The 24,040-nt window shown below is 50.9% G+C and overlaps 1 protein-coding gene across 3 annotated transcripts in view; it reads right to left on the bottom strand.

Annotated features, from left to right (window-relative positions):
* The window catches only part of STK10 (serine/threonine kinase 10), a 136,981-nt gene that overhangs the window by 36,926 nt on the left and 76,015 nt on the right, over window positions 1–24,040 (bottom strand). For all 3 annotated transcript variants that reach the window (XR_012515266.1, XM_039460497.2, XM_039460498.2), the window contains exons 4-10: window positions 23,491–23,640; window positions 15,759–15,831; window positions 14,547–14,741; window positions 13,434–13,515; window positions 8,036–8,170; window positions 4,577–5,125; window positions 2,074–2,204 (exon numbers count right to left, since the gene is read on the bottom strand). Coding sequence is in view for 2 of the 3 variants with exons in the window: in XM_039460497.2 (XP_039316431.1) it covers window positions 2,074–2,204; window positions 4,577–5,125; window positions 8,036–8,170; window positions 13,434–13,515; window positions 14,547–14,741; window positions 15,759–15,831; window positions 23,491–23,640 (1,315 nt within the window). In the remaining variant the exon portion in view is untranslated. The remainder of the gene's footprint in view (window positions 1–2,073; window positions 2,205–4,576; window positions 5,126–8,035; window positions 8,171–13,433; window positions 13,516–14,546; window positions 14,742–15,758; window positions 15,832–23,490; window positions 23,641–24,040) is intronic.

The raw sequence follows: 24,040 nt of genomic DNA, 5'->3' as shown, positions 1-24,040 counted from the left end.
TCGAACTCCTGGCCTCAAGGGATCCACTCCTTTCAGCCTCCCAAAGTGCTGAAATTACAGGTGTGTGCCGCTGTGCCTGGCTGCATGCTTAAGCTTTTTTTTTTTTTTTTTTTTTTTTTGAGATGGAGTTTCGCTCTTGTTACCCAGGCTGGAGTGCAATGGCACGATCTCGGCTCACGCAACCTCCGCCTCCTGGGTTCAGGCAATTCTCCTGCCTCAGCCTCCTGAGTAGCTGGGATTACAGGCACTCGCCACCATGCCCAGCTAATTTTTTGTATTTTTAGTAGAGACGGGGTTTCACTATGTTGACCAGGATGGTCTCGATCTCTTGACCTCATGATCCACCCGCCTCGGCCTCCCAAAGTGCTGGGATTACAGGCGTGAGCCACCGCGCCCGACCAGCTTTTTAAAAATATATGAATATTAAAAATTTTAATTCACATGTATAAAAATATGTGATTGATGTTCTTGAAATTTTCTCCACACTAATCAGGAATTTACCCTACAAAGTCCTGGCCCCAAAAGAACTCCATGGCTCCATGTCCTCTCTAAGCGCGAAGCTCCCCCAGCTCTGGCCAGCTACATGGTCCAGTGAAACCTGAAGGAATTCTCACACAGACAGACCCAGTTAGAATCTCAGCTTTATCCCTGCCCAACTGGAAGACCCAGTCAAGTGACTTACTTGCTCAGAAATACTGTTTCCTCATTTGTTTACAAAATGTGGAAATAGGGTCTCCCGAAGGAGGGCTGTAAGTGGAGGATAAGCAGCTGAAAAGTATAAAGATGGATCCTAGCAAACAGCTTTGCCTCACACCTTCCTCCCTGTTCCAATTCTTCACCAGCTCACCGGTTTTGCCTCCAAAATCTAGGTCAAATCTGACCATGTTTTTCCCTCTTCCCAGCCACTGCCCCAGCCTGAGCCCAGAGCCTGGCCATCCTAGTCAAGATCTCCCGCTCTCCCTCCACCAGTCCCTTAAACAAGCTGAGGAGTTATTCCTCGGGGCCTGAGCAACTGCAGCTTCCCCTGGACTCCCCGAGCTCTGCTCCCCTCACCCTTCAGGCCTGGCTCGGGGGCTTCCCTGGGAGCAGCCGCCCCCACTCCAGGCACTCACCATCATGTCACTTGTTACTTCTTTCATGGCATGTACCACGATCAGGGATTATCTTGTGTACTGTGTGTTGGCCCACTGGGTGTAAGTTCTACCAGGGCAATGGCCTTATCTATTTGGGTCACCACGTTATCGCCAATCTGGTGGGTTGGTGGACACATGGAATACGGATGGATGGATGGATAGATGGATGGATGGTTAGGATGGGTAGATGAATTGGTAGATGACTGGGTGGATGATTGAGTGGACAGATGGAAAGACAGATTGGGAGTAGGTGAGTGGACGGATGGGTAGATAAATGAATGGAAGAATAGATGGATGGATGAGTGATTAGATAGGTGAATAGATAGATAAACAGATGGATAATTAGGCAGATGGAGAGAATGACAGAATGGTGAGTGGGCAGATGGATCGGTGGATGATTAGGTGGATAGATAGAAGGGTGAGTGGGTAGATGAATGAGTGGATGAGTGGGTGGGTAGACGGATGGATGGATGGATGCATGCATGAATGGATGGATGAATGGGTGGGTAGATGGATAGGCAGAGAGGTATGTAGGTGGATGGATGGGTGGATAAATAAATGGGAGGATGAATGATTAAGTGGATGGGTAGATGAATGGGTGGACAGTTAGATGGATGGAAAGCTGAGTGGGTAGATGGGTGGCTGGGTGGAGGAGTGAGTGGGTGGAAGGGTGGGTAGATGGATGGGCAGATAGATGAATAGGTAGATAGGTGAGTAGGTGGATGGATGGGTGAATAATTGAATGGATGGGTGGATAGACAGATGAATGACTGGGTAGATGGAGGAGTGCAGGATCTCAGGCAAAATGAGTTCCCTTTTGTCTCCTTGATTCCCCCACTTCATGCTGTACACAGAGTCCTCTCACCAAAAGGACCAGTGCCCACTCCTCTTACCACAGCCCCACCCTGTTGCCACCATTGGTGTCCCTTCCCAGGCTTGCCTGAGAAATCTCATCTCCTCATCCTTCTTCTCATCTTCACTGATGATCTTGGAGGTGGTGATGCTCACCTCCACACCATCCACCATAAATTTGCGTGTCCGCTTGAGGGTTTTGTTGTGTAGCTTCAGGTCCTGGCCAGGGAAAACCATGAGGGAAGTCTCAGCACTTCAGCAAAGGACTCGTGGCTGTTGTAGCAGGTGAGGCCACAGCTCTGCTGGGCCCGAAGCTTCAGCCCCACCCAGAGAAATGCGGCCGTCCATCGTCTCTCTTGCCTCAACTTAACCTAAAAGCCCTTGCCTTTCCCTGACCTCAACCTTCAGACCCTGGGCTGAGGCCTCCCCTACCTTGCCGCCAGCACGTCTCATGTATCCAGGACATGGTGTCAGAAAGAGCTGCATTCTAACCCTCACTATACCACTTACTGGCTCTGTGCCTCTGGGCCCGCCTCTTGTCCTGTCTGAGCCTCAGCTTCCTCACCTGTCCCAGGAGGATAATAACACCGCCTCCCGGGGAGGTTGTGAAGATTCAATGAGAGAACACATGGGGGGCACACAGAGCAGCGCCTGCTCCCGGTGTGTGTTCCATGCTTGGCATTTCTTTCTGACAGTTATTACTGCAGACTATACCCAACCCTTACGCATGGTGCCAAAATCCAAAGCAGCCCGAAAACCAAAAGCTGTTTTCATAACTGCTTTGGTAGCCAAAGCTGACCTCGCCTAAATTCCCCCCCTGCCGGGAGCCGCTGTGAGATTATGCCTAATCTTGATGTTTGACTGTGAGAAATCGCACATGTCACAAGCGATTGTTCAGGGTGCCACCGGAATCCTGGAGGTGTTAGTGTGTTATACGTGGTACCCTCTGGAAGTTCTCAGCTCTGATTCTGAAGGTGTTCCCTAATCCGCCTGCTCTGCCCACTGTCTCTGGCCTCTTGGCTGCTTTCAAAGGCTCTTTTTGGTGAAGCCCAGCCCTGCCTTCCTAACACCGGGCCTCTCATCCCTGCAAGAGGAGTGAGGAGCCAGCATGGCAGGTCTCTGAGCCCTCAAAATCTATGTGAGCTCCACGCCTGCTGAGCTGAGAGGGGCAGATGGTTCTTGCTCCCTGAGGTCTGGGCCCCCATCTCTTGCCTGTGGCATCTCGTCCAAGGGCTCTGGACAGCATCAGCATGGATCTATCGTGCCCAACTCTCATCTCTAAGCTCACATGCCAGGACCCAGTCAGCACGGGGCAGACCAGCAGTGAGAAGTGAGGGCTGGCAGGAGAGAGAGCGGAGTGGAACAAAGGACACCCGTGGCCACAGCCTTCTGCTGAGAACTGTGCCTGGTCACGGGGCCTCCTAGTCACGTCCGTGGGTGCTGGCTCAGCGGGGGGCTCTCATCACAACAGCCTGAGGTCCCTGACGCAATGCACTCAACCAGGAACGTTCTCCGCAGCCCGGTGAAGAGCTAGGGACCCCGTGCTCTAGGTGGGACTGTGTTATTCAACAAACAGACAGACAAAAACGCCTTTTTGTGTTTGTTTGTTCACTTAGCGTCTTTAGGAAGAGAAGGGGCAGGATGCCTGTCCTAAGGGGAGACACTGCTCACAGGTGACAGCTGCTGTCCGTGCCTGCCACGGTCATCTGTTGGAACTGCGCTTCCTCTGCCTGCCTGAAGCTGACCGGCCGCTGCGGCTCCTGTCAGCCCCTCTGGCTTAGCAAATACGGTTGAGTCTCGACTGCGTGCTTTTCACCAAGTAAATTTGGGAAGGAAAAACAAAATCATACAGTTATCTCCCCTAAAATCAGCCTTGGGTAGAGAGTCAGGTGACCAGTGGTGAGTTAGGTAACACCCTGGGGTTTACTGGGGAGGCCGGGAAAGGAGTCAGCCCCTTCCGCTGCCCAAGGAGATGGAGGCCATGGCTCCCACTGGGAAAGTTCAGAGCTCGGAGCCGGGGGTCTGACCACCTTCCCGCTCCTACCACGCCCTGGGCTAGCTCCTCACTCCTCTGAGCCTCCATCTGCTCGTCTGTAAACTGAGAGGACGAAGGCCCTCTGTTCTTTTTTACAGCCCTTGTACAGGGTTCGCCTCACGCCCAGGCCTCTGGTGCGGTGGAGGCGACATTCCCAACACTGCCCAACTCCAGAAAGACCCCGGAGGCAGGGAAGGCAGCTTTGAGCCCGTTTCCTTTAGTCGAATTTACCATTTGTCAGCTGGGTCTCGCGGCTGACCCCTAGATGAGAGAACTTCATTTGTAGCAAAGGCCTAGAATTCTGTCTCCCAGATTTTAGCAGGGCCTTTTACCAAGCTTTGACATTCCTAAATCCCAAACCAAACCATCCGCTTGATGTTCCTAAATCCCACACTGAACCAGATATTTTGGAGATCAAACTATAAGTCAAACCAAAAATTCCCCAGTGAACCGCTTAAAATGCAAGGAAGCCCCAAATGCTTTTGAAACCCAACTGGAGCCGCAGAACATCCTGCAAGCCCTCGCTGCAAGCCTGTGGTGGGAGAGGCGGCATTACCTTGATGGACAGAGAGCCCGTCTCTTTGTTCAGGGACAGGTCGGCGGAGAGATTGGTACCGAAGTCCATGCTCTCAGAGGTGCAGAGGCTGCTGCAGTCCGAGTCTCCCTTGGAAGGGCCTGGAGCTGCCTGGGCAGGCGGCTCCAGGCTGCCATTGGTCAGCTTCTCCCCACCCAAGGTCTCCAGGGCGCTGCTGTTGGGTCGGCTCTGGCTGGCTTTTTGGGATCTGTTGGCTGCTGGGCTGAGGTCCCCACCCTGCTCAGCAACTTGCTTCTCCTGGGCTACCTGAATTCTGGCGTCCATTGACATGGGTCGGGACTTCCTCAGGGGCACAGGGACTGCCAGGCTGTTCTCATTTCCAGGGGCCACGTCTGGGGGACTGGTGGTTTGGAGGGGGCCGTCCCCAGAGGGCTGGCTGCAAGGCCCATTCACACTGTCCTGAGGCTGGCTGGGTGCCAGCGGGGTGGAAGGTGACTCCTTGAGAGGTTTGTCAGTGTTGAGTTTCAGCGGACTCACTTCAGAGGAGTTCTGAGTATGATTCTCCAGGGTCTAGAAAAAAATAGATAGTCAAGGCCATGCTGCTGTATGTTCAAAGAAAGAGACAGAGACGCAGTGGGGTGAGAAAGTCAGACACTCCCAAGATGAAATGGGCCAGGGCCAAGAGAGGAGAGCAGACATCTCCCTAGCCAGTCTTCGCCACTCCTTACTACCTAACCATAATAAAATCACTACTTATTTTGAGGCATAGCAATCTCCTCACTAGCTCTAATCTTAGCTGAATTTAATAGCTGGTATTTCTCCTAGGAGGCAGCTGTGGCCAGCTGGCCAGCTCGCAGCCCATGGGGAGGGCTCAGTGGCCACTCCATTCCAGAAAATGGCTCCCCTGTGGCCAAACCTTCCCATATTTTAAGTTTTAATTTGTTATTTTATTTATTTATTTGAAGCAGGGTCTTGCTGTCACCAAGGCTGGAGTATAGTGGCATCATCCTGGATCAACGCAACCTGTTTCCCGGGCTCCCACCTGGGAGTGATCCTCCCACCTCAGCCTCCCAAGTAGTCTCCTGAGTAGCTGGGACTACAGGTGCATGCCACCACACCCAGCTAATTTTTGCATTTTTTTAGTAGAGACATGGTTTCAGTAGGTCACCCAGGCTGGTCTCAAGCTCCTGGACTCAAGTGATCTGCCCGTCTCGACCTCCCAAAGTGCTGGGATTATAGGTGTGTGCCGCCTTGCCCGGCCGAACCTCCCAATTTTTAAAGACAAATTGGAAATCTAGATTTTTAATGGACAGCTCTTAATTTTTAGGTGGTAACTAACTCATATTTTTAAAAAATCTGATAAAGGACAAGCCAAGCCTGTCTAGGGGCTGGATTCAGCCCTTGTGGCCACTACGTTTTCGGCTTTATTTTTGTTTTTTAGAGTCTTTGTTGGGTTGGAAAGTACTGGAAGTGTTGCTAGGCTGTGGTGAAAGAGGACACCCTTCCTGTGTATGGGAATAATAAATCTCCGCTCTCCGGTCTTTGCCACAGAAGCAAGATGACGAGGGGAGTGTCATTGTTTGGAAAGTGTCGCAGTGAGACGCACATGTTGTGCCACCGTTGTGGCTCTAAGGCCCACCACCTTCAGAAGTCGACCTGTGGCGAATGTGGCTGCCCCACCAAGCGCCAGAGAAAGTTCAATTGGAGTGCCAAGGCTCAAAGGCGAAATCCCACCGGGACTGGTCAAACGAGGAGACTAAAGACAGTGTACCGCAGTTTCAGGCATGGATTCCATGGAGGAACAACACGTAAACACAGAGGGCAGCTGCTGCAGCATCCAGTTCATGTTTTGTTTTGTTTTTTTTCTGAGATGGGGTTTCACCATGTTGGTCAGACTGGTCTCGAACTCCTGACCTCAGGTAATCCACCCACCTTGGCCTCCCAAAGTGCTAGGATTACAGGCGTGAGCCACTGTGCCCGGCCGCATCAAGTTCATCTTAAGAATTTCAATGATTATTCACGCAATAAATGTTTTGATTAAAAAAAAAATCTCTAATTTGATGAATAAAGTGAGTATCCATGTAGCCACTCTCCAGGCCAAGAGGGGACACTGTTGTGCCCCAGAGGCTATCCCCTGCTGCCCTGTCCTTCCTGGTGGCAATCCTCTTCCACCTCTTGATGGAGTCACTGTCCCATGGTCTCTAAGCTGTGCCTGCTTACAAACTTGCCACGAATGGATTCACACTAGAAGCATTCCTTTGGGTCTTGCCAGCCACTGGTTTTTAACCTCAAAGATGGCAGCTGGTGGAAGCAACTCCAGTCTACCTTCTATTCGACACCTATAGTGATAGCTCAAAAACTCAGATCTGATTCTGTCCCCTCCACACCAATACCCAGTCCCTGCCCGAAACCCTTCAGGGTTCCCACTACCCTCAGGACGAAGATCAGCCTCCTGTCTGTAGACCATGAGGCTGGTGTGAGAGCTTTCTGCCTTCTGGGGCCAGGCCTCACTGAGGTTCTCCTACTCCACATCCACAGCTGGCCCTGCCACCTATCCGCCCAGCCAGCCACTTCACTGCATCGACCTCAGTTTTCCTGTCCGTAAAACGGAGCTTGGTGACCCTGTGTCAGCCGTAAAGGGCCCAGCAACCGCCAGGGGCTCCACGCATGGTTGCGGTGGCTATGATGATTCTGCCTGCTCTGCCCCCTCGGGGCTTTCCTTCTTCACCCTGGTGAGGATCTGCACCAGCCTCAGACTCCGCCCAGGACTGAATTAAATCTGAGAAAGCCACAGTGCCAACCACAGCACGAGGATGTAGGCCAGCTCCATCCCCCGACGGGCAAGTCCAGCCCCTGCTTTTCTAGGCACGGGAACCATTTGAAGAGGCCTTCCCCAGCAGCGAGACCAGGGATTACAGAGCAACAGCTCAGGCCAGACTCCAGCCCACAGACACGTTTTCCTTGGCTCAGAGGGCTTTTACAAATTTAAACGAGCTTAAATTTCAATCTAAATCCAGCAAGCACTGAAGCTGCAAAAAGGTTCCAAATGTGCCCAGACATGGGTCTCCTTGGCACAGAAGGCAGCTAGAGGGGGTCCTGTGGCCATATGCAGCCCCACGTATTTATCCCAAAGTAAGCTAAAAACAGTCTTGTTTTGTATGCGAGCCATGACGGAAACAAAGGCCGGGAAGCCATGAATCAGTTACCGACTTTTAAAAATGGGGAGATTTCATGTGAAACTCTAGACCCCTGGTATCTCCTGAAAACTCACAGGATCCAGATCCGGCCAACGCCTGCTGCTGCCTCACCCTGGCCCATGTGCCATCTTACATAACCCACAGCGTGGGTATCTGCAACCTCTAAGCTGGGAAGAAATTCCCTGAGCCAGAGCCCCGGCCTCCCCTGCCCCTCCCACACCAGCAGGGCCACTGAGAGCCCATCCTCCCAGCGCCCGCCAAGCCCCACTCTCCCCGGCCTTACAGAGGCGGCCTCCATGGTGTCCTCCTCTTCCCCTTCATCCCGGCCGTCTTCGATCTCCTCCATCACCTCAGCCTTGGCCTCAGCCACCAGCTCCCGCAGAGCCTTATTACTGGTGACGCTGCTGACGAAGGGGTGCTGAGGGGGCAAGATGCACCTAGATTAGAACCACTCTGGGGTCAAAGGTGGGTGGAAGAGGCTGGGGGAGCTCACCCCCTAGGGCAGAGAAGGCCAGCCTCATTCCTGAGCAAAACGTGCACATGAACTTGGAGACCCAGAGACAACGGAGAAAGTCCCAAGTATGTTGGAAAGAGGGCAGATCCCAGCTCTGTCTCTCACCAGCTGTGTGACTTTGAGCATGTCACTTAACCTCTCTGAGCCACAGGTTCCTTATCTCCGAAGCGGACACAATAACGATGAACTCACAGGGAGGTCATGTGGATTAAAGGAGATCATGTATTTGAAAACGCTTAGCCCAAAGCAGGAGCTCAAGCCATGTTTGGAAGGGAGGGTGTCTAATTTCCTTTTTAAAAGGTTTTAATATGTAGTTTTACAAAATATGCTACATACATTTTGTTGAGGAGTAACATTCCTACTGTGAATTTCACAGGAGCTCAATGATTTTTTTTTTTTTTTTTGAGACAGAGTTTTGCTCTTGTTGCCCAGGCTGGAGCGCAACGGCAAGATCTCGGCTCACTGCAACCTCCGCCTCCCGGTTCAAGCAATTCTCCTGGAGCCTCAGCTTCCCAAATAGCTGGGGTTACAGGTGTGTGCTACCACACCCCGCTAATTTTTTGTGTTTTTAGTAGAGACAGGGTTTCACCATGTTGGCCAGGCTGGTCTTGAACTCCTGACCTTAAGTGATCCACCTGCCTCGGCCTCCCAAAGTGCTGGGATTATAGGTGTGAGCCATTGCGCCCAGCCTCAATGACTTTTTACATATATATGCATCCAGCGTAACTGCCACCCAGCTCAAGATACAGAACATTTCCATCACCAGGGAAGGTTCCCATCTCCCTTGGCAGGCAACCCCACTCCCACGCTGCCAGCCTCGGGAGCCTGCTCCTCAGCTTCCTAGAAACAGAGCATCGAGTGTGCAGTCTTTTGCGTTGGCTTCTGTTACTCAGCATCGTGACCGTGAGATTCACCTACATTGTTGCGTATTTCAGTAAACTGTTCCCGTTTTATTTCTGTGCAGGGTTCCACTGTGTGAATATGGCACAGTTTGTTTATTCATCCCACTGCTGCTGGACATCTGGGCTGTTTCCCATTTTTGGCAACTATGAATAAATCTGCTAGAGACATCCTCATATATGTCTTTGGGTGGACATATGTGTTTGGTTTTAAGAAAGGAAATACAAGATCTTGAGGCAGAGTGGTATATGTTCTATTCTAGGTTTTTGTGGAAATGTCAGAGTCTTTAAAAGTGAATGTTCTTTTGAGGACCTTGCAAAACACCAAAGCAAAAGGTCTTAGTGATATGAAGTCAGTGTGAGGTACCCTGGGTGAAGGCACCCGGGTGTAGCCAGGGATGTGGGATTCCTCAACCCACCACACTCTCTCAGGGCCACTGGGAAAGGAATGATGGGGTGGGGTGGAGGCATCATGAAGTTAGAATTTGCTCATTCACAATTTACAGGAGAGCGCCGACTAAATTCACTGTTTTGGCCAGGCAAGGTGGCTCACAACTGTAATCCTAGAACTTTGGGAGGCCAAGGCAGGTGGATCACGAGGTCAGAAGTTCGAGACCAGTCTGTCCAATATGGTGAAACCCCATCTCTACTAAAAAATACAAAATTTAGCCGGGCGCGGTGGCTCAAGCCTGTAATCCCAGCACTTTGGGAGGCCGAGACGGGTGGATCACAAGGTCAAGAGATCGAGACCATCCTGGTCAACATGGTGAAACCCCGTCTCTACTAAAAATACAAAAAATTAGCTGGGCATGGTGGCGCGTGCCTGTAATCCCAGCTACTCAGGAGGCTGAGGCAGGAGAATTGCCTGAACCCAGGAGGCGGAGGTTGCGGTGAGCCGAGATCGCGCTATTGCACTCCAGCCTGGGTAACAAGAGCGAAACTCCGTCTCAAAAAAAAAAATAAATAAATAAATAAATGTTACATACAAAACGGCATTCGCTCACACAATTCTGTGCAGCCAGCACTCTACATCTTACAGATGAGGAAAGTGAGGCACAGAGTGAGAATCATGCAGCTTCCGGTGGTGGGGAGGGGCGGGTCTGAGTTCAGAGGCTGGTTACTCACCACAACTTGGTCCTGGCCCAAAGAATGTCTGCCGGAGTCAATGAATGAATCACAAACCAGTGGGGCCATGATTCACTCTACCCGGGGCAGGACACAGGGAGACAGGAGGGCCAGGCGCTTCTTGGAAGCAGGTAGACATCCTGAAGACTGACCGCGCTGGAGTGGGGGCTGGGAAGCCAAGATCCGGGCCCACCTCTGTTACTCAAAGCCAAGCGACCTTGGGCCAGTCACCTCCCGGATCTAATCCTGGTATCCTCGCCTGAGGGGGTAAACCACGCCCGCCCTGTCTCTGGGAAGTAGAAAAGGCGCCTGGGCACAGCCAGCAGCCCCACAGGCCTGAAAGGTGCTTTATTTATCTCCAGAGATCACTCCTCTCTTCTGCAACCCTTCCTGTTGGACGCTAAGAATCCTCTGGCAGGATCTTTTTTCCAAGTGTGGAACGGAAATTCCTGGCTCAGGCTGCAGCTCCGGAGCTGCCATGTGGGGATGGGGGACAGCTGGTCTCTCCATGGAATGTCCCGGAGGCCGGATGTATCGGGGCAGGAGGTGCCTCTTACAGGAAACAATTGGCCCCAAGCGGCTTGGACAGCGACAGCAGCCCCACTCCACCGCACCCACTTCAGGGAGCCCAGCCCACTCCCCAGGATACCCAGAAAATGAGGCCTTTGGCCACCTCAGAAATTTGCTTTTGAATACATTATAGAAATGTAAAATGAACAACTGTGACCCCACCCTCACCCCCAGCAGATGACCCTATTTTGCATCCTGGTTCCTTTTTATTTATTTTCTTTTTATAGAGGTGGGGTTTCACCATGTTGGCCATGCTGGTCTTGAACTCCTGACCTCAAGCAATCCACCCGCCTCAGCCTCCCAAAGTGTTGGGATTACAGGCGTAAGCCGTGCCTGGCCGGTTCCTTTATTTTAAAATAAATAAATAAGTAAATTCTATGCATCAAGCATTCCTTGAGCACTGTGCTTAAGAATGAAGCTTCCTAGTACGTCTTCACTTAGTCCTCACAACCACCCTGTAAGGGGACTGCTGCTATTACTCCCATTTCAGAGTGACAAGCAAGTCACAGAGAGGTTAAGCCACTCGCTCAGGGGCTCACAGCCAGTAAGTGGCAGAGCTGGATGTGAACCCTGGACCTTCCCGTCCCAGCTCATACTCATAATCACTAAGCTGCTACCCCAAGGGGACGCATGGTGGCTCAGAATGCTGACCACAGGCCCAGTGCACAGCCCACAGTAGGAAGCTGGGGAGAGCTGGGTGAACATAAAGACTCAAGTGTAGGGCCGGGCGCGGTGGCTCAAGCCTGTAATCCCAGCACTTTGGGAGGCTGAGGCGGGTGGATCACAAGGTCAAGAGATCAAGACCATCCTGGTCAACATGGTGAAACCCCGTCTCTACTAAAAATACAAAAAATTAGCTGGGCATGGTGGTGCGTGCCTGTAATCCCAGCTACTCAGGAGGCTGAGGCAGGAGAATTGCCTGAACCCAGGAGGCGGAGGTTGCGGTGAGCCGAGATCGTGCCATTGCACTCCAGCCTGGGTAACAAGAGCGAAACTCCGTCTCAAAAAAAAAAAAAAAAAAAAAAAAAGACTCAAGTGCCTGGTGTGGCGCCTTCCACACCTCTGGGGCCGCCGTGCTGGCGGCAGGACTGGGGTGGATAGGACAGTGAAAGGGCAGCCCCCTTGCATCGCCCAGGCCTATTCCTCCCTTTTCCATCAGTGGCAGTGACAGGGGGACAGTGGTCAGCGTATTTGTGGACGGTTGGGCAAGTGCTGTCCACAGTCCTCAGAACGCTGCTGTGAACATGCCGACCTTATCCAGCGGCCAGCCATGACGCCCTAGCATGAGGCATGGACCCAGGCAAAGAATGGCTGACAGCTCCCTCCAATAGCTCAAAAAGCTTCAAGGAAACCTCCATCCACCTTCCCACCCTAAGGCAGTACAGCCAGCTAACGAGATGCTCAGAGTCTCCTGATCCCATGCACAGCAGCCAGAAGGACCCTTCTCAATGGAAGCCGGGTGCTGTTTCTCCCCTAATGCACAGATAAAGCCCAAGACCTGGCTCTGGCTTGCAAGGCCCTGCAGGACCCTGTGCAGCCTGGCCCTAGGTGCAGAAAACAGCACGGCAAGCCTCAGGAAGGGCTGCCACGAGGTCGGATCCTCAGCTGGTCTCTGCATACTAGGAGGGGCCCCCATCATTAACTGATGAGAGTGGCTCGCTCCGCTTAAACGATTCTGCAAACAACAGGGCTTAGGTTGATGACCTGCTTTCCTTCTGGAGTCTGGAACTTAGGTCTTTGCCAGGGAGGGGATGCCTATGTGACCACTACCCAGGAAAAACCCTAAGGGGCTTCCCTGGTGGACAGCACAGAGAATGAAGCGTGTCCGGGTGACTATACTGGGAGGGGGTCCTGGGAACTTGCGCCTGGCTCTCAAGACCTCTGCCCACGTGCCTCCCCCTCGGGCTGGGGTCCCTCTGTACTTCTGTTGTCATTAAGTCTCTGGGGGAAGATGCGATGCTGAGGCCAGGTGTTCTCCTAGGGAACCCTTGGGACAGACACCTCAGTGCCTCTCTGGTCTCATCTTTCCGCCCCTCCACTCCCCTCCCCTCACCCCTGTGCTTCTGCTTCCCCGCCGCCCGCCCCCGCCCCCTGGCTCCTCCCAGCATGTGCAGAATACACTGCCATCCCAGGCCTCTGTCTCCTCTCTCTCTGGGCCACTGGCCTTGCCCTCTCCCTTCCTGTGGGCATCTCCTCACCGGAAGAGCCCTTCCTTATCCTCCCTTACAAGACAAAAGCTGCTCCCAGGCGTCCCACCCCCGCACCATGGCATCTCCTTCCGGGGCGCTGGCCACCCCCTGCCATGCGCACGTACTTGCTTATTTGACGCCTGTCTCTCCACTGGAATACATGCTCCTTACATGCTCCAGACAGGATCTGGGTGGCTTCACGCCCCAAGGAACTCCCAACACACGGCTGGCATTTGGGAGGTGCCCGGGGAATACTGGCTGACAGAGGAACAGCTGTCCCTGCTGTCCCCTGGCTGGGGTGAGAACATGCCCAGCATCCAGGTCACTGGTGAGCTCATTAGACTCTGCCCTTCAGGGAGCGGAGCGGGAGGGGAATCCACTCACCTCTAGCAGCTGTGCGGCACTGGGCCGGGTTTCTGGGTTCTTATCCAGGGCTATCTTCAGGAAGTCACGGAACTCTACAGACCTGGGAGGACAAGCATCAGAGGTGAGCACGGAGGAGGCAAGAGCAGAGAGAAGTTCCCCATGTCACAGACTCCAATGTCCCAATCACGCCCCTCAAAGGACAGAGACAACTTTCACAAGCTAAAAGTGACAGGGCCTACACGATGCCCTTTTCATCATGGACATCACTGTCCAGATGGGGACACAGAAATCAGAGAGGAGCAGGGATTTGCCCAGGCCACACAGTGAGGAGACTTAGCAGTGCCAGTATGTGAACCCAGGCTCCCGATGTCCAGCCCAGGGTTGTACCATATGGCTCTGGGGCTCAGCTGGGGCTCCTGTTCCCCCAATGGAAGCTGGCTTATTTGGGTGACCTGGTTTGCTGTGATGAAGATTTCATGTCAAGAGAAAAAAGGGGGCGTGATGGCTCACACCTATAATCCCAGGACTTTGGGAGGCCGAAGCAGATGGATCCCTTGAGGCCAGGAGTTCAAGACCAGCCTGGGCAACATAGGAGAGCTTATCTCTACAAAAAAATTAGCCAGGCATGGTGGTGGGTGCCTGCAGTTCCAGCTATAAGGGAGGCTGAGGTGCAAGGATCTCAAGAGGTCGAGGTTGCAGTAAGCTCTTAAACTAAGCACTTCACACTATCTCTTAATTTAATCCTCACAACCACCCTGTAAGGGGACTGCTCCTATTCACTCTCATTTCAGAGTGACAAGCAAGTCACAGAGAGGTTAAGCCACTCTTATTTTTATGACACTGTCTCACTCTGTTGCCCAGGCTGAAGTGCGGTGGTGCGATTCCAGCACTCGAGTCTCGGCAAAAAAGAGTGAGACCCTATCTCAAAAATAAATAAATAAATAAATAAATAATAATAAAGAACACCAAGGGAAAAAAGAGGCACGAAGCTCAGAGAGGCCTGAAGACCCCCAGGCCCCAACCTCTCCTGGGGGCTCGCAGCAGCAGGAGAGCCCTACCACCGTACCTCCCCAGCCCCAACACCACATATCCCAGCCCTAACCCCGGCGCAAGCACCCCCCTGCCCCTCACCACTTAGAGGGCGTGAGCAGCGTGGGAGGATCCGACTTGGCTATCTTTAGCAGGACCCGCATGGGGTTGAGCTCGTGGTGTGGCGGCTCGATCTGGGCCATCTCAATCAGCGTGATGCCCAGGGACCAGATGTCGGCTTTGTAGTCGTACGGCGTGTCCTTCATGGTCTCACACATGACCACCTCAGGGGCCATCCTGAACCAACCAAGGGACAACACAGGGCTAAGAATCTGGCCTCCACAGGCGCTTCTTGGACATTCAGGGTCAAGGGCCACCACGAGCCACTGTCAGGGGTTGGCAGCGCTCCCGAATCATGATCTGCGTGACTCTGCATCCCACGTGTCTTCCTTAGGACGCTCTTCCACAGAAGAACGCCTCCACGCGGCTCCCCGCCGCGTCCTGCTGCAGTTCCGATGCCTACCACGAGATGGCAGCAGCAATCCGGAACACAGAGTCCTGGGGAGGGGGCAGGTGGGGGCGCAGGGGAAGGTACGGAGCAAAACACCGGGGCGTGGAGGTGGGTGGGCAGAAGACCACGGCACAGAGAGGAGGAGAAACAGGTATGAAAGGGGGGAGAGAGAAAGCAAGGGTGAGAAACAAGCAAGCAAGAAAGGAGCCCAAAGTCCGCAATGGCAAGCAATGCACAGGGAAACACTGTGAGAAGGCAGAGTAGTAGTCAGGCGTGAAATTCAGTGACAGTGTTTTGTTTTTAAAGTCATAGTTCTGGAAAAGAAGGAAACACGACAGACTAGAGAAGCCTCAGAGAAGTCCCGAGAGACTTCACAGGAGCGTAGGAACTGAAGTTGTACTGTTCACCTTCCTGGCCCCCGGCCCAGGCCCTCAATACAATGTATGTATTGTATTATTATTATTTATGTATGAATAGATCATGAACTGAATCCTGTTTCAGGGATTCTAGTTCAGTTATTAATGGAGTGCCTTCTGTGTGCACCATTTCATTTCATCCTCACAGTAGCCTTATTAAGTAGAAGCCGTAATATCCCTAATTTTGTGGCTGAAGAAACTGAGGCATGGGAAGGCTAGGCAGCTTGTCCAAGGTCACACCGCTAGTAAGCCACGGGGCGGGACACGCTCCCACAGGCTGACCCAGCCGCCCCTGCCTTCCAGCCCCTCCCGTCTAAGGCACCTGGAGGTCACCCTGGAGAGTTTTAACGTCCAGTCCAGTCCATTTCCAGAAGCTACACGACTCACCAGTAAGGCGTGCCTATGAAGGAATCTCGTTTCTGCAGAGTCTTCAGATTCTTGGCAGACACACCAAAGTCAGCTGCAAGACAAAAATCTCAGAGTTTTCCACGGACATTCCTCCACCCACGGCCTTGGGGTAAAAGCCGGGGATGTGGACTCAGGGATACACATTCCCAGTCGACTAACAGATGCCATTTTCTATCTAGCAAATTAGAGAGCATTAAAAAGATAAGACTATTTGCTGCTGAGAGGAAGTACGGAGATGAACACTGTCCTCTCTACTGAGAGCCTACACTGGCAAGAGCCTTTAAGAAGGCAATTTGGCAATAAATAGCAAGAACCTTTAAAATATCCATACCCTTTTAATCCAATCATTCCAAATCTAGGATTCCAACCTTATGAAACAATCTTAAATTCAAAAAAATTATGCATAATGATGTTAACCAAAACGCCATTATAATAACAGTGACACGCTAAAAACAGCCATAATTACTTGGCTATCAGGGAGTGATTTTTAAACTTTTTATATACATTAAGAAAAATGGACGGGCTGGGCGCGGTGGCTCAAGCCTGTAATCCCAGCACTTTGCGAGGTCGAGGCGGGTGGATCACGAGGTCAAGAGATCGAGACCATCCTGGTCAACATGGTGAAACCCCGTCTCTACTAAAAATACAAAAAATTAGCTGGGCCTGGTGGCGCGTGCCTGTAATCCCAGCTACTCAGGAGGCTGAGGCAGGAGAATTGCCTGAACCCAGGAGGCAGAGGTTGCGGTGAGCCGAGATCGCGCCATTGCACTCCAGCCTGGGTAACAAGAGCGAAACTCCGTCTCAAAAAAAAAAAAAAAGAAAGAAAGAAAGAAAAGAAAAATGGAAGCCAGGCACGGTGGCTTATGGCTGTAATCCCAGCACTTTGGGAGACAGAAATAGGCAGATCACTTGAGGCCAGGAGTTTGAGATCAGCCTGGCCAACATGGCAAAACTCAGTCTCTACTAAAAATTAAAAAAATTAGCCTGGAGTGGTGATGTGTGCCTGTAATCCCAGCTACTTGGGAGGCTGAGGCACAAGAATCACTTGAACCTGGGAGGTAGAGGCGGCAGTGAGCCATGATCACACCACTGTGCTCCAGCCCAGGCAACAGAGTAGCTGGAGACTTTCTCAAAAAAAAAAAAAAAAAAAAATTAGCTGGGTGTGGTGGCATGTGCCTGTAGTCCCAATTACTGGGGAGGCTGAGGTGGGAGAATCACTTGAACCCAGGAGGCAGAGGCTGCAGTGAGCCAGGATTATGCCACTGCACTCCAACCTGGGTTATATTTATTGATTACTATTTATGTATTCATATTATAATTATTATTTTGAGACAGTCTTGCTCTGTGACCCAGGCTGGAGTACAGTGGCGCAATATCGGCTCACTGCAACCTCCACTTCCCGGTTCGATCGATCCTCAGGCTTCAGCCTCCCGAGTAGCCGGGATTGCAGGAGCCTACCACCATGCCCAGCTAATTTTGTATTTTTAGTAGCGACAGGTGTCGCCTGACAGCTGATGGCTGCCTTTGGACAATTCATCCCAAAAAGCTGCAGCACTATGACAACTTTCGGCCACTCCGGGCACCCACCTGTGCCTGGCCTTGAAATGAGCTGTATCCAGGAACTCCCATCAGACTCACAATTTCAAACCAGAAGGCAGCACAATGCCCAGAGGCCAGGCCTGAATATGGGAGAACTTGGTTCCAGACTCTGCTCTTCTGCTTCACTGGTCCATTCACCCATTCACGTGCTCACCAAACTCCTTCAGGAGCCAGACACTAGCCGGGAGCAGAGAATACGGTGACGACCCTCGGGTAGTCCACAGCGTAGTTGGGGAAGCAGAGAGTAAGCAAATAAACAAACATCTACTCCTAACATTGGAAAGTGTTGGGAAGACAGGGGTGTGGGGCTACTCGACAGTGCACAGTAGGGGCACGACCTTGAGGGAACAGTCATGGAGGGAGGGCTGGGGGCCTTGGAGGAAGAACAGTTTTATTCAGCATACACTAACTGCACATCTGTCATGTGCCAGACATTGTTCTAGGCGCAGAGATGAAAGTGACCAAGTCCTGCCCCCCATGCGCATTTATTCTCGTGGTGGAGTCCGGCACTCGACAGACCCCACAGAATGCCTCGCAGTGAGAAGGCCCCAGGGCTGAGAAGGCAGGGCGAAGGAACGGGTTGGAGTGGGAGGTGGCGGGCTACTTTAGACACAAACTCAGGATCTGGGAGAAGGTATTTCCAGGCGGAGAAAACTGCAAACAGGCTGGGAGGCAGGAACTAGCAAGCTGGAGGGACCGGCAGGGACAGGACACAGCCTGGCCGGAAGGAGGGGCGGGGTTGGCAGCAGATAAGGCAGGAGAGGGCAGGAGGAAGGGCAGTTACAAAGCCCCTGACCCTCAGTTTCCCCCTCTGTGACACAGGGGTGACCACAGAACACTGTGCAGGTTTTCCTAAGGATTAAATGACAAACGCAAAGTACTCTGCTGCAAGGCCCACTTGTGGCAAAAGTGAGATGATGGTGATTATTTCAGCGGCCCACGAGCCAGTCCAGCCTTTTTCAGGCAGGGGCAAGGCTGATGCTGAACCAAGACCACCCCCACCACCTCGTGGGAGTGGTCAGGGAACCTGGCTTCTGAGCCCCGGTTAATGCTAACTGGATAGCAGTTGCTGTATCGGGGAACAGCTTGGCCAGTGAGAGGGGACAAGGAGCCCTTGACCTCCTGGGGTGGGACCAACAGGTGCCGCAGGTGAGGTGGGTAAGCAGGAAACCCAGGTCCGGCTCTGCGGCTGACTCTGGCGGGCAGCTCTCCTGGGCCTCCAGTGTAAGAATGGGAGGCCGGGCCCACCTTCCTGCTGGGTCAGCCAGATACCCCTGTGGGCCTGGCTCCCCCGCAAACACCACCAAGGGCCGGCACATCATCTCATCTCAGAAAACCTTCTGGGAACAGTGAGTGCCTCTCAGGCTCAGGGTGAGGATCCCCAGAAGCTGGCCATTCCCCCACCACAGGCCCTGCTGATCCCCTCCTAAGAAGAGAGAGGGAAAACAAACCACCACAATGACACACTGCCGGTCCCCAGGACCCTCCCTCAGGCACACATCAGCCAGCTCTTTGGGTAGCTGCTATTTCTCCTTCTGCCCCACGTGATGGGGCTCAGATGGGGGGGACAGCCCCACCTTGCAGCCCAGAGAACTGAGCCTGCTTGCTCCCTGCACAGTTTACGAGGGAGTGTCCCTTGATAGCTGATGGCTGCCCTTGAACAATTCAAAAGGGATTTCCACCACACAGTCTCTTTTGATGAAAACACTCCCCCTTCTCTTTCCATTTTAAAAGAGACAAGGGCAGCAGAGATGTGGGGAAAGCTCCCTTTCTAGACTATAATTTCCATAAGGAAAGAGATCATTTCCGCTCTGTCCACAGTTGTATCCCTGGCACAATAGCTAGAGCAGGAAGCACTCAACAGGTTATCCAGTGAGCACACTCATGAATGAATAAAGACAAAATTTGCTAGAATGCCTTTACTCATATATGTAAAAAATAAAACCGGGTTTTAAAAACTTGTTTGCCAGCAATTCTATCTGCAGAAATCCATCTCCAAAACTAGATCTATAATATATATGGATGCTTATAAAAGCAATGGCCAAAAAGAATGAAAAATTGGAAACCATCTAAATTGTTGCTGGAGCTTCATTGCTGAATGGTTAGACCAGGCGTCCCCAAACTACGGCCCCGCGGGCCGCATGCGGCCCCCTGAGGGCATTTATCCGGCCCCCCGCTGCACTTCAGGAAGGGGCACCTCTTTCATTGGTGGTCAGTGAGAGGAGCACAGTGTGTGGCGGCCCTCCAATGGTCTGAGGGACAGTGAACTGGCCCCCTGTGTAAAAAGTTTGGGGACGCCTGGTTAGATAGATAAATTTTGGTTCACCCCAGCTATGAAATAACATGCAGCTCTTAAAATGAATGAGGCTGTGTTTGTATGTACTAACCTGGAAGTTTAACTCTAATACATGTCCCAAACATGTTGTTGATTGACCATTGAGTCTTATAAAATGTGTAGTATGATTCCAGAAATGATCCAAGTAACGATACTTTAGTAGAAGATTATCTTTTTTTTTTTTTTTTTTTTTTTTTTTGAGACGGAGTTTCGCTGTGTCGCCCAGGTTAGAGTGACGCCATCTCGGTTCACTGCAAACCTCTGGCTCCCAGGTTCAAGCAATTCTCCTGCCTCAGCCTCCCGAGTAGCTGTGATTACAGGCGTGGACTATCATGCCTGGCTAATTTATATATTTTTAGTAGAGACCGGGTTTCACTGTGTTGGTCAGGCTGGTCTTGAACTCCTGACCTCAGATGACCCTCCCACCTTAGCCTCCCAAAGTGCTGGGATTACAGGCGTGAGCCACCACACCCAGCCAGATTATCTTTAAAAGAATGATGTTTACATATGTGCACACACGCACACACATACACAACAGTCTGGAAGGCTGCACATCCCATTTCATGTTCACCTCCTCGGAAGTGGGATTTTGGTGGGGGTAGTGTACAGAGGGGACCTCACATTTGTGCCTTGACACACTTTTATTCTTTAAAATGTTTTTAATACAGTGAATTGCTTCTATGGTTCAAAAAACTGATATGTAGCAAAGTTTTTCGGTTTTGTGGTTTTTTTTTTTTTCTATTAAGTAAAACTCAACAGGGGCCAGGATGTGGTGAAAAGAGAGCTTCACACTCCACTGGGGGGAGGGTCAACTGGTACAAGCAGCACGGGGCACCACGGCTGCAGGTGAACCAAACCCTGACTCACTGCACACACCCAGCACTCTGCTTCTGAGAATTCCTCCTCAAGGTATGTTATAGAAAGAGACTCAAAGATCCATGAACAAGCACAATCATTACTTCGTGATTTAGTAAAGAAAATGATAAACCTCACGAGAAACCTATGTATCCCATTCAGGGCTTTCTGTAGGGCTTTGAAAGGTAAACTACGTTTTCTGCATGTGATGGTATACAAGAAAAACCCGAAAATCATCAAGTTTCTGAGAAATCTTTAAGGATATGGAAGTATATGCTGACATTCAATGTTAAAAACCAGACTAAGAAACTGTATACATATAATGATCCCAGTTTATCTTAGAAAAACTAATATTTACTGAGAACTCACCATGTGCATAGCACTGTGCAAAGAAACGTATGCATATCATCTGCACATCTATGCCTACACACATCATTTATATCTATGACCCTTTAAGGCCTGGAAAATTATGACCCCCATCTTACAGATAAGGAAGCTTCAGTTAAGAGAGACTCAATAACGTTCAGGTCACCCAGCTGTGCTCTTTCCCACTATCTCGTCTGACCTTTCTGCAGACAGAAAAAAGACCTGGAGGGAAGCCCACAGGGAGCGGTGATTTATTCTGGTAGGATTAGGAGACTTTAATTCTCCTTTCTGTGGGTCTTATTCCAAATTGTCTACAGAACTCTATGCGTAGCGTGGGTGTGTGTGTTTTCTGATTACCAAAGTAATGTTGCTTATTAGAAACTCATTATTTTACAGATAAAAAACTATAATACTGACAGCTAAACATTTAAGGGTTTGCTGTGTATAGCTCCAGATTTATTTATATTAAAATTATATATTTTTTTAAATTAAAACAATTTTTTTTTTTTTGAGACGGAGTTTCGCTCTTGTTACCCAGGCTGGAGTGCAATGGCGCGATCTCGGCTCACCGCAACCTCCGCCTCCTGGGTTCAGGCAATTCTCCTGCCTCAGCCTCCGGAGTAGCTGGGATTACAGGCACACGCCACCATGCCCAGCTAATTTTTTGTATTTTTAATAGAGACGGGGTTTCACCATGTTGACCAGGATGGTCTCGATCTTTCGACCTCGTGATCCACCTGCCTCGGCCTCCCAAAGTGCTGGGATTACAGGCTTGAGCCACCGCGCCTGGCCTAAAACAATTTTTTTATAGTGTCGAGGTCTCACTATGATGCTCAGGCTGGTCCTGAACTCCTGGCTCAAGCGATCCTCTCACCTTGGCCTCCCAAAGTGCTGGGATTACAGATGTGAGCCGCCATGCCCTACCTAAAAATTATATATAAGTAGAAATAGACAAAAATTATATATACATAATATTTATGTATTTTCTACTTTTAAAAATGTAATCAGATTAAACATGCTATTTTTCAAGTTGCTTTTCCCCTTGTATGTATTATAAATCTTTATAAGAGATGCAACTTAATTTTTTCTGCAACTTAATTTCAATAGGTGAAAAAGATTCCACTGTTTGATAGCACCATAACTTGTTTAATCCTCTACTGGAGTACCTGCACTTGGATCATTTCTGATTTCTTGCTCTTACAAATACTGTTGCAATGTCTATCTTTGTATATATCTTTCTGTAGAGGCATCAATATCATAATTACCTTTATAATAAAAAAAACACAAACAGTGTAAAATGTATTATAACATGCACAAAAACAGTGAACTTAGAATATATGCACATTTATAAGGGAGTCTCTCATCTGTCCCCTTGATCTGTCACCTTGGTGAAGGTGACCAAAAGAGTCCAAGGTAGATCCAGGCACAGTGTCTCATGCCTATAATCCTAGCACTTTGGGAGGCCAAGGCAGGCGTATCATGAAGTCAGGAAATCAAGACCATCCTGGCTAACACGATGAAACTCCATCTCTACTAAAAATACAAAAATTAGCTGGGTGTGGTGGTGCATGCTTGTAGTCCCAGCTACTTAGGAGGTTGAAATAGGAGAACTGCTTGAACCCAGGCGGCGGAGGCTGCAGTGAGCAGAGATCGCACCACTGTACTCCAGCCTGAGTGACAGATGAGACTCTATTTCAAAAAAAAAAAAAAATCCAAGGTAGGAGAAACCTTGTCATTCAGAAAACAGTGAAAACCGTCCAGTCAAAAATGCCAACAGTGCTCCTGTGGACAAATGCCAGCCAGGTCCCCCATGGCAGAAGCAGGAAAGCAAAGGACAGAGAGGTGCTGGGACTTGCTGAAACTGAGGTGGGGGACTGTGAGCCAGGAAGAACTGCTCTACCATGGTAATAAAGCAGTCTTGGCAAAATTACAGCTGAGGAAATGATAACAGTGAAAGAAATCAGACCTAACCAACTCCATCTTGCTTCTAACCTTGAAGCTGTCCTTGTTCATTCCTGGGCATAGGCCGAACTAAGTTTGAGAAAAAATTCAGTTCATGGTTTGACTCTGAAACAAAATTGGTAACAGCCCCTTCCTAAAAAAGACCCTCTTCTTGCCTAAGCCTGTAATCCCAGCACTTTGGGAGGCCGAGGCGGGTGGATCACGAGGTTAAGAGATCGAGACCGTCCTGGTCAACATGGCGAAACCTCGTCTCTACTAAAAATACAAAACATTAGCTGGGCATGGTGGCACGTGCCTGTAATCCCAGCTACTCAGGAGGTTGAGGCAGGAGAATTGCCTGAACCCAGGAGGCGGAGGTTGCCGTGAGCCGAGATCGCGCCATTGCACTCCAGCCTGGGTAACCAGAGCGAAATTCCGTCTCAAAAAAAAAAAAAGAAGCAAGAGTAGGAAGGGGAGAATTGCTGACATGCCAAGAGGGTGTAGGCGTGAGGACCCACACCCCCACCAGGCCCACCTCTCACTGGCCTGCAGAGGCCAGGCTGACACCCAGGCAGGTGCCCTGTGACTTCACCTTTCCCACCCTGAGTCCCTTACCCAGCCTGATGTCTCCCTCGAGGGTCATCAGCACGTTGCCAGCTTTCAGATCTCGGTGGATGATCCTCTTGCTGTGCAGGAAGTTGAGGGCTTCTAGCATCTGGCGGCAAACAACCTGTATCTGGGGCTCCGTGAGGCCTCTGTCCAGCTCTGGTAATGTAGGAGAACAGCTGTCAATTCAGTAAGCACTCGCCACAGGCAATTGAAATGTCAGGCCCACACCGGGGAGAAACAAAAGCCACCAATATTAAGGAGTGCTCACCGTGTACTGGGTTCATTTCTAAGCACAGCATGTACACGGACCCATTTTGTCATCACAATAGTCCTATGAAGCAGGCACAAGTATTGTCCCCCTTTTACAGATGAGGAAATTGAGGCTTGGAAAGGTTAAGCCACTAGCTCAAAGTCATGAAGGTGGGAAGTCACAGATTTGAGATTCAAACCAGGGTCTGGCTTTAGAGCTCTGGTTTGTAAACATAAGCCTGACTGAGACATAGAGATCCGTCGTGTCTGCAGACACAGGGGGCACTTACTATGTGTCTGGCTGTGT

This window comes from Saimiri boliviensis, chromosome 20 (assembly GCF_048565385.1).
Source record: "Saimiri boliviensis isolate mSaiBol1 chromosome 20, mSaiBol1.pri, whole genome shotgun sequence".
NCBI lineage: Eukaryota > Metazoa > Chordata > Mammalia > Primates > Cebidae > Saimiri > Saimiri boliviensis.
Note: the sequence above shows the minus strand (reverse complement) of the source record. Positions and strands in the feature narration are given on the sequence as shown.